Here is a 10,559-nt window from a genome sequence, read left to right as displayed (position 1 = left end):
CACCCGTCTCGGCCTCCCAAAGTGCTGGGATTACAGGCTTGAGCCACCGCGCCCGGCCCACATCTCATTATTGCTCCCTGTTTGTACCCTGCCAAAGGGTTCTTCACATTCTTGATAGGAAACCCTACTCCACTGTGAAGCTTTCTTATTTGGGGGAATGAAGAGATGATGCAAACATACACAAAGATGAGATAGCTGCTTCCTCTCCTTATGTGTGTGTTTTAATTATACAATAAGAAATTATTAAATTATAATAATGAATATTTCTAATGTTTGATTGCTTTTAGAAATATATTTTGGAAAATACCTTTTGTACCTATGACAACAAGAACAGGTCTAATAGATGTTTTTCTTTTACTAATTCTTACAATATCCCCCCCTCTATATTTTAAGAAAAGCTACACTTAATTTTATGCCCACTACTCAGCATAACCTCATTATTGTAACATAATTTTTTTTACAAATTTTTTATTTTTTATTTTTTTGAGATGGAGTTTCGCTCTTTGTTGCCCAGGCTGGAGTACAATGGCATGATCTTGGCTCACTGTACCCTCTGCCTCCCGGGTTCAAGCAATTCTCCTGCCTCAGTCTCCCAAGTAACTGGGATTACAGGCATGTGCCACCACGCCCAGCTAATTTTTGTATTTTTAGTAGAGACGGGATTTCACCATGTTGGTCAGGATGGTCTCGAACTCCTGACCTCAGGTGATCCACCTGCCTCGGCCTCCCAAAATGCTGGGATTACAGGTGTGAGCCACCATGCCGGGACACACATTTTTATTTTAAAACAGCTAGAATATTCACCAAGAGGAGGGAAAAATGATTTCTCCTATGAAAGTCTTAGTGGTTACTCAATCTCAGGAACTCTTAGCATTCTTTTCAAATTTTCCATCCTGACTCACACTGAATTGTAGTGAATTTTAAGACAATAATGCTTTCCTCTCAGATAGTGGAACGTATTTCTCTGCATGGAAATGTGGAGCCGCCTGTGGCAATATTATGCTGGCCCCTATTTGCCTGGGTGCGAAGTGCTGATTGTGTGTCCATTGACCTCAGTCTTCAGACCGCTGCCACTTGGTTGGCTGCTTCGTGAAACCTCAGTGTCTTTGTAGTTTGTCTCTGTCCCCATTTGGAGTCCTTGTCTCTTCCAGTGGCCCTCCCTTGCCTCTCTCTCCCTTCATCCTGGAGCTTTCTCAGGCCACCATCTTCATCTCCTAGGCTCTTCCCTTAAGGCTTGAGCACGGGTATATGTGGGGCTTCTGGTTATTCAGTTATCTGATTTGAAGTTTGTTTTAAGAGAGAGTACTTCAAGGATTATTAAGTCTCACCCTGCAACAGTAACCCAGCTCTGAAATTGTAAGAGAAGCCACAAAGTGTTTTCTGGCCGGCCCACCAATAAAGACAGAGTTACATTATGTATTCTATTTTGTTTATTAGCAAGTCTAATAACTTTTGCCATAATGTCTTCACTTCCATCTTCCATTAAAGAGAATTACATTATCTTGTCATTTAATCTTATATAATGATTATAATCTTCATGACTATAATAAATTTTTAAGCACAGCTGATGAGATTTAAGAAAATTGAACAAAAATACTGCCTGTCATTTTAACATAAATCCTGACAAGGCCACACAAAAAAAAAATTAAGACATTTTTGACAACATTCAGCAAATTTGCATTCTCTGTATCTCTCTCTCTCTTTTTTTTTTTTTTTTTTTTTTTTTTTTTTTTTTGCATAGGTACAATGTCAGTCAACTTGAAGAATGGCTGCGTGACAAGAATCTGATGAACAGTGGGGCTAAAGAAACCCTGGAACCTCTCATTCAGGCTGCTCAACTTTTGCAAGTGAAAAAGAAAACAGATGATGATGCAGAAGCCATTTGTTCTATGTGCAATGCTTTAACTACTGCCCAGGTAGAGCAACTTTCCCTGTTATGAAATAATTTAACATTCATCAAAGATGATCTTTAGGGAAGTAAAGAAGTCTCCTACTTATTGCTTGTATTTCTGAGCTGACTTCATCTGTGTCCAAGAAGATATATACCTGTGCCGATCTTAAAGCAAGGAGATTTTGCCAGAAATTAATACATTTCAGTGCTAATTATAGTTAAATATATTTTATATTCAGCCAATATTTATTGAGTGCTGACAGTGTTCTATATAACATTGAAGGCACTGGGATGCACCCAAAGGCAAAACAAAGCCTCTGCTCTCATGGAGTGTACAGTCTAGGCAGCTTATATTCCATAAAATGGCTTTCTATATTATTTGATAATTGAGTGGATTATCAAATAATGACTTTGTTTTTAGAGACAGATAATTCTTGTTACTTCAATTCAACAGATGACTAATTGAGCCTCCATCTCAAGGCACCATATTTATTGCTGGGGAAGATGCTTCAATAAATAAGGAAAAATTCCTGCCTTCTAGGAGCTTACAGTTTAGTAGGGCAGACAGAGTCGTATCCAACTACCGTAGAGGTTCTAGCAAATTCTATAGTAAGATGTCTAAAGGAAGTGCTGAGGGGAGATAACTGTATTCAGGGAAGGTCCTATTAATCTGGGCATTGAATTTAAGGAATTAAGAGAATGAGAAGGGCATTTGAGGATGATAGTGACAGCATGAAGCAAGGCACAGGCAAGAACATGCCCAATTTTCTTTTTGCCCAGTTATTTTCTGTGTTAAGTCTTAGACTTTCTTAATGTTCATCATATGTCCTATAACATATGAAATTTTCAGTTTTGCCCAATACAATAAAAAAGTTCAAGACCAGCCTGACCAACATGGTGAAACCCCGTGTCTACTAAAAATACAAAAATTAGCTAGGCATGGTGGCAGGTACCTGTTATCCCAGCTACTCAGGAGGCTGAGGCAGGAGAATCGCTGGAACCTGGGAGACGGAGGTTGCAGTGAGCCAAGATCGCGCCACTGCACTCCAGCCTGGGTGACAGAAAAAATCAGTAGGCTGGGCATGGTGGCTCACACCTGTAATCCCAGCACTTTAGGAGGCCAAGGCAGGCAGATCACCTGAGGTCAGGAGTTCAAGACCAGCCTGGCCACCCTTGGTTAACAGTTGCCACTTTGGGAGACTGGAAGGATGGGAGTGCGGACATTTATTTTTCATGTTTTATTTTCTTGTGCTGTTTGAATATTCTTCTAAATGTACCCGGCTTCTTACAATATTACACAAACATTACATTGATATATTCTCCTGTAAAAATTCAAATAACAAAGGTAAATGTGCAGACCAGCTCCTCCTTCCTTCTGGTCCCAGCCCACCACTGAGTAGAACTAAAATCTGTATGCACAGATCCTTTTAATTTTCCAGATTATAGGTACCCAGTGTGTATTTGATAATATGCCAAAAACTTTGATAATTTCATCTCTCACAGATTGTGAAAGTGTTGAATTTGTATACTCCTGTTAATGAGTTTGAAGAAAGAGTCTCTGTGTCATTCATTCGTACTATACAGGTAAGAGCTCCCATCTTCTTTGATTCACCAGCACAGTCTTTTGAATGGACATTTTGTGATTTAGTGAAGGATAATGTGTTATCTTTTATTATCTTATTTTACAATGGACTCACTTTTTTGATAATAGTTTATTGGGAAAATGAAGTGAGTTTAAAACAAAGGTAAACATTCTTCATTAGTTGAGAATTTGAGGGTAGAAATTTTATTAGAAAAAAAGTCTTTTAGATTCAAAGAACTGATGCTCTGTTAATTTTTTTTCTTAATCTTCTCAGATGCGTTTACGAGACAGGAAAGACTCTCCCCAGCTGCTCATGGATGCTAAACACATCTTTCCTGTCACCTTTCCTTTCAACCCATCTTCCCTCGCGTTAGAAACCATCCAGATTCCAGCCAGCCTCGGCCTGGGCTTCATTTCACGGGTCTGAAAGTGATGCCCAGGCAAACATTGACAATACATTTCTTGCCTGAAATAAGAACCCATTATTTCCAGTGAACTACTGAAAATACATTTTTAAAGAGAAAGTACTGATTATCTCCCAAATGAGCAGTCATTAACTGGAAATCTCCCTAGAATACTTTCATCACTTTGGAAACAAAAATAGGCTCTTTTGTGCTGTGTTATCTTTATAGCAACACTCATCCTTAACCAACTAGGTACCCTGAGTTTACATACCAGAGAATGATGGAAGGAAGGGAGCGAGGGAGGGAGGAAGGAAAGGAGGAGAAAAATGTGTCTTCGGCTGGCAGCATTTATTTTAAATCCTTAGCACTGCGTTTGAATGGTATAAAAAGCATAACTTCCATAGATGAGCTGTTGTTAGGAAGGCACCAAAGAACCTCCTCTGCACTAAACAGGAGAATGGAAAGAAAAGTCTCCATTGAGTACATATCATATCAGTTTTAGGAATCAATTATGTTGATATTGTCAAACTGGTTCAAAGAAATAAACTGGCAATATGTAAAGTAATTCCTCATTTGTGTCACTATTATATAGAGATATTAAAGGAATGTTGGTTTGCTAAATAGTATAGATGTCCATTTGTACTATACTGAGCATTTTTAATTGCTGCTACATACTGTCTTCTTAAAATGTAAGTGATATTCTTATTAGGCACTACAACAATAAGTTTCTCTTATCAACTCTGTTTACAATTCAATCAGATCACGGTTTTAACTGGATTATATGCAAATACCTACAGATTCACCTGCACAAGTAGCAGACACTGGAAAGTCATGTAGTAATATGACAAAATGCTTGACATTTAGGGGTAGGATTAGACAAAGTGGCTATTGTTGACGTCATTATTTATTCAGGATGTATTACACTGATGTGCTCATTAAATTTCTCTGGGTGGATATTGCATCAGGGTACAGTGTTCTGTGAAGTGACTTATTTTTCATTACCAGATCTGATTTCTTCAGTGCATATTTTCAACCCTGACAGGTTTTCTCTCTCCTTAATTTATTAAGAATTAATCTCGGCTGGGTGTGGTAGCTCATGCCTGTAATCCCAGAACTTTGGGAGGCTAAGGTGGGCGGATCACTTGAGGTCAGGAGTTTGAGACCAGCCTGGCCAACGTGGTAAAACCCTGTCTCTACTAAAAATACAAAAATTAGCCAGGCGTGGTGGCACATGCCTGTAATCTCAGCTACTTGGGAGGCTGAGGCACGAGAATCGATTGAACCTGGGAGGTGGAGATTGCAATGAGATTGAACCACTGCACTCCAGCCTGGGTGACAGAGAGAGACACTGCCTTGGAAAAAAAAAAAAAAAAAAGAATCTTACTCACTATCTAGAAAAGATTGTCAGAATATTCATGATTCAGGTCTTGAAACTTTGATTATGCAAAAGAAGGTATATAATAAATATTTCATTATGATTCAGTTTTTAAGGCTTTGCAACTTCTATAAGTGTTCTCAGATGCCACTAGATACTTTTAAAAACATCATATTAGAAATACTTCAAGAAGACTTATATAAGAAATAGAAGATTGTTGAATTTTACAGAGTATTTGGTTCATTAAGACCCAGATTCTGTAAGTTGTCATTCTGAAATTCTAGTTAAACATATTCACCATTTTTCTTAGGAATCTTATACAATAAATCCTTCAGGTTGCACAAAAGCAAATTATTAGTTTTCATTAGAAACTCTGGTTCTGAATTACAATAATAGATTATATCATTTAACTGTTAGATGGTCTATAAAAATGACAAATCTTATTAAAATATGTGCAATATTTATGGAAGTCAAATAGCTTCATATCAGTGATAAAGATTGTTATTAAAAGATGAATACTGTCTGTTAATTTACGTGGGCCTCAAGTTCCTTGTTTATAAAATAAGAGAATTGGACACTGATTCTTAACGTCTCTTCCACGTTTTTCTCTCTCCTCAGCCCTTAGATTCTAGAGAAAAAAAGCTGCAGTTATTCAGTAAGTTCATTCTTTGATGGAAAGACCAGTGTGTAGTGCCTGTCAATTCCTTAGGATTAATCAAATGTAAAATCACAAGTTTGTGACCGTAACCTTTCTTAAATGTACATGATTTATGTACATGCTTTTAGAAGGTCCTACTATATTTGTATTATAATTAGTTTAATTTTTATTACATCATATACTGCTTTATTCAGTTTGAATACATTATTTATTTACAATATCAACCAGAAACACTACCAATTGCATCAGATTCTCCCAGTTTTTCCTGGTTGTCAATGCGGTTTTCAATGCACAATTTAGTCACAGCCATTTGGTTTGTACCGAATGTGTCAGAATCTAACAGCATCTGATAGGCTGTAAGTTGGGGACTTGCTAAGAAAATGCAACCGTGGTACAGGCTGTCCACCTCAGCCCTGGAAATCTCCCAGACCTCCCCCAGCTTCATCCTGTGTAGCACGACTCACATGCACCCTGAATCTTCTCAGGTCTTCCAGGTCACGCTGTAGCTCTCACTGCCATGCAGCCCTTTTTTTCACTCCAGACAGCTCATGTACTGAAGCGTCATGAAAGAAAGGCTATGGTCTGAGCTTTTCTCTCCCTTCTCCTGTCTTTCTCCTGTCAAGTGCTGGAGCCAGAGCTCCCACAGCTGCCCCTGCTGGTTTCTCCTGTTCAGTGATGGTGGCACAAAGGTTCTGCTACTCCAGGGCTCCAGCTTCCTCCCAGGCCTACCTAGAGCCCCAGCTGAGGGTCTGAATTAACCTCTCATGGTGGCCTGGAGATTTTTTAGTCGTTCACAAGAATATCTTGTAACCAGGGAACCCCAAGGTCCAGTAAATGACTCTGTATACCATTTTACTGAAGGTAAAAGAAGATTCTGCCGACTATGGGGATCTTTGGGCCAGTTTGAGGATTGCTTTCCCTCTGAGGTTCTTTCTCTCTGTCAGCCACACTTTCTCACCCAACTTCAGACACACCCTGCCACCCTTTCCCCTACACATTCACTCTTCCCCTTCCCTCAACTTAATAGTCCATCCTGTTGCCTGTTGTTTGTGCACTGACAGCAGGTGGATGGAGTCAGTCCTCAGTTGCCCCTGCTGGCCTTCCTGGTGCTTACCATCAGCCCAGTCTTTGCACTGGTCTTGTTGTTCTTGCTTCTCTGCAATACATTCCTTCAGAAGATCAGTCATTGACTTTTTCTTAATTCCTCTGTGACACATAATGGGAATTCAAAGGAAGAGATCTTAAAAGTCACAGCAGTTCTTTATCTCAATAATCCCCTCCCCATTCACTTTACTACATACAGACTCACCTCACACCCTTACAACTTGAAGCTGAAAAATTAAAAGTAATTTCTCTTCTTGCAGCTTTTCCTCAGGTTAAGGCTTTGATCTGCCCAAGAGTAACTCTAAAAGAAGGGAAGATAAATATGGGATAAAATCCACAAAGTGTAGCTTCGAATTCCTTTGGAAGTTTAAAACATTTCCACATATCTGATGCTTCTTTCATCAGGTGCAGAAGCACAAAAACATATTCCAAAGCCAACTGATAGGAGATTTGGGGATTATTGTCAGTTTGGATGAGTTCCTGTGTTATTTCTTCATTTCCATGGATAGCTGATAGTTGGCTCTTTCTGGGTGAGTAATTACGTGGAATATAGATCAAATATGTTAGTAAGGTTACAGCTACATGCTAGGGGAGGCTATGAAAATACTATATTATTATAATTTCAGTGTAGTGATTGTTGTGAGAAATTACTTTCCTGGTAACCCTAGGAAAATGAGCACCTGCCACCATCCTGAGAAGTCCTCACACAATGCACTCTCTCTCTCTCTTACACACACACACACACACACACACACACACACACACACACATCACTAATTCATAGAGTTCCTTAGCAGGCATAGTCAAGGATCCTCTGGGTAGTATCAGCTGCTTATGATAAAACAGAGCCAAAACTAGGGCATCCTGTTGAAAGTAATGCAGAAACAGTACCTGGGTCCAGATATGCTTTCCTGCAGTGCTTTTCTCTGTTACCTCGTTTCATCCTCACAGCAGCATGGACGGTGGATGGGGTTGCTTCTACAATCATTTGCCGATAATAGCTTGGGAATAGAGATGGGGCAGTGACTTGCCTGATGTCGCACAGCCCTCTGGCTGTCCCGCTTTCCCATACGGAGCAGTGGTGGTGTGGGCACCTGTGAGGCAGGAGACTTTAAAAAGTCATGAGGTCACGTGCTGCCCCTCCTGGTACGTGTGGAATGCCCCTGGCCAGCAAGGGGTGCTTTTTTGTCAGAGTTGGCAGCTGGCATGTGGGAACGGACCAAGTGCTGAGTACCATGTTACTTGTTTTAAGGAGACCAAGTGCTCAGCGCCAGGTGGTTTTCTTTTTTGTCATAGTTACTTGCTATAACTAGGCTTGACTTTTGTCATGAATCAGTGCTCTGGGGGAGGGTGCAATATTCTGTTTGGGCATTAATTGGTGGCAGACTGTCTCAACCAAAAAGGCAGGAAGCAGCAAAAGCCTCTCTGAAATTAAGAGGAAAGTTACTGTCCACACACCCATCAGAGTCCCTATTGGAGCATCAGGTGAGCTGTGCAGCCTGGACAGGCCTGCGGCTATCGGCCACCTTCCCAATTTAGGTCCTCAGCACAGGGGAGCCCAAGCCACCGGGTACCTTCTGAGAGCTGTCACTGGGCAGGCCATATACAAGTCAGTGTGTGTGTGGGCGCTGCAGTGTGTGCATGCCGCGGGTGTTGACGGGTGCTAGGAGGGGTGCCGTGTGCATGCACATTGAAGAGGCTCTGTATTGCTGTCACCTGTGTTCATGGATGAGTGCATTGTAATTTGTTCTCAGGCTGTGCTGTGAGGGCCGCCTTAACCCTTGCTCCCTTCCCTTCTAGAGCTGCCTTAAGTTCTCCAGAACTTTTCTTCTGTAAAGGATATCTTGCCTGGAAGGGATATCTTGCCCTGTTTCTCAAGGTTTTGTGAGAGTTTGGATTGGGTGTGGCCCTGCATGACCCTCCTTCTCCTGTACTCCCTCTTTCCTTTCCAAATGGGAACTGGAACTGTGGGGCAGCGACAGTCTCAGAGCCAGTGAGAGGCCAGCTGAGAGAATGCTTCTGAGTTAGTGGGACTGTGTGTCACAAGTAAGCAAATGAATATGTGAAAGAAATTATGGAGATAAGTTAGATTGTTGGTAATACTTAAATGTCTTGCTTTCTACTAACCTTTTGTTACTAAAGGTAAAGGGTATAACTCAAACTTTTTGTGGACATTCTTTTCAAAATTTTTTAAGAACCCTGTACTATAAAAGGTTGAGTAAAAACAGGAAAGCATTCTATAAGTTCTGTTCTATTGTATTACCCTAAATTAAATAAACCAACCTGAATTACAGTAGATTTCTCAATAGATCAGGAACTGAAAAATACTATGTAAAATATCTTCCAAAATGCTTTTTATACTTTTTTTATTTGTAATTTGGTCTATCTAAAATGTTCATTAGCTTAACTTAATGGATGTTATTGGATTCATATGACTAACATTTCCTCAGTATTGTAATGCTTGAAATATTTGAAAGAAAAAATGTTGTTTTTTAGTTGAAACTGGTATATATAATTCAGTGCTTGGCGGGTCAGTATATTTTATGCATTTTCAGAGTCAGCAGTTTCAAATCTTATTGTTACTGTGTTATAAAATTTTAGCCCACATTTCAGGCTCCCTAAATCATTTGAGCCATTATTTTTCCCAACAAATGGTGAATTTTTTCTTTAAATGTGGATATATATGTTGTAATTTATGATTCCTAGTTATGTATTTTTGTGGGATCCTGCAGTAAAATTGACTTTTTTGTGTCTTTGGGAAATTCAAATTGTTCTAACAGTGTTACGCAGAAATGAGTTCATGCCATTTAACATATTGTATTTTAATTACTAAGTTCATTAATTTACTATGAAATGGACATGCCTTTTAACTAAAATGAAATTGAACATTGCGGTTTTCAAATATTTTTCCTTGTTGGGTCTGGAAAAGGAATTCTACTTTGATCTGCATAGAAAATTTTGATACAATTTTTTGAGAGTTCTTAGGTGAAACATTTACCCATTAAAAAGGAAGCAGAAATACTGAGACCATGAAAGGCATTATCAACTAACTCTAGACTCTAGAACCCATTCTGGCATATCTCACGTGCAATTTTTAAAAATAAGTTAATAATTCATCTCATATCAAAAAAGCCTTTGAAACATGGGTTTTCACTAGATATCACCTAGTGCTAAGATAAAAACCAAAACAATATCAGAATTACATTTATGCTCTAAATTTGTAGTTGTCCAATGTTGTGCTTAGTAAATGTGTGTCATTAATGCTGTATTCTCCTAGCTATTATAGAAACTTGTTTAAATAAAGATATGGATATAAAGAGTTTTTGTCAGTGTCTTATAAATCACTGCACATTTTAAAACAACAAAACAAGTTGTTTTCCTGAAGACTGGTGAATGTAAATACAATCTCTCCCCATGAGAATATTCTAAGAAGTCTTGGAAATTTAAAAGTTGACGAGTTCCCCTCCTATACTGGACAACCTAGTAATATATATGATAAAGAAGAGAACTGCCAAACACTTAAGCAAACAGAAGCAGCTGAGGAA

At 39.2% G+C, this 10,559-nt stretch overlaps 1 protein-coding gene across 1 annotated transcript in view; it reads left to right on the top strand.

The window, feature by feature from the left end:
* The window catches only part of MYO5A (myosin VA), a 228,597-nt gene extending 218,266 nt beyond the window's left edge, over positions 1-10,331 (top strand). The window contains 3 exon segments of the mRNA XM_017885963.1: positions 1,738-1,916; positions 3,395-3,475; positions 3,748-10,331. Coding sequence (XP_017741452.1) covers positions 1,738-1,916; positions 3,395-3,475; positions 3,748-3,900 — 413 coding nt within the window. The 3' untranslated portion in view covers positions 3,901-10,331.
* The last annotated feature ends 228 nt before the right edge of the window (positions 10,332-10,559 follow it).

The sequence above is a fragment of the Rhinopithecus bieti genome, unplaced genomic scaffold (assembly GCF_001698545.2).
Source record: "Rhinopithecus bieti isolate Rb0 unplaced genomic scaffold, ASM169854v2 scaffold_14454, whole genome shotgun sequence".
In the NCBI taxonomy this organism is placed as follows: Eukaryota; Metazoa; Chordata; class Mammalia; order Primates; family Cercopithecidae; genus Rhinopithecus; species Rhinopithecus bieti.
This window is presented reverse-complemented; position numbering and strand designations above follow the sequence as displayed.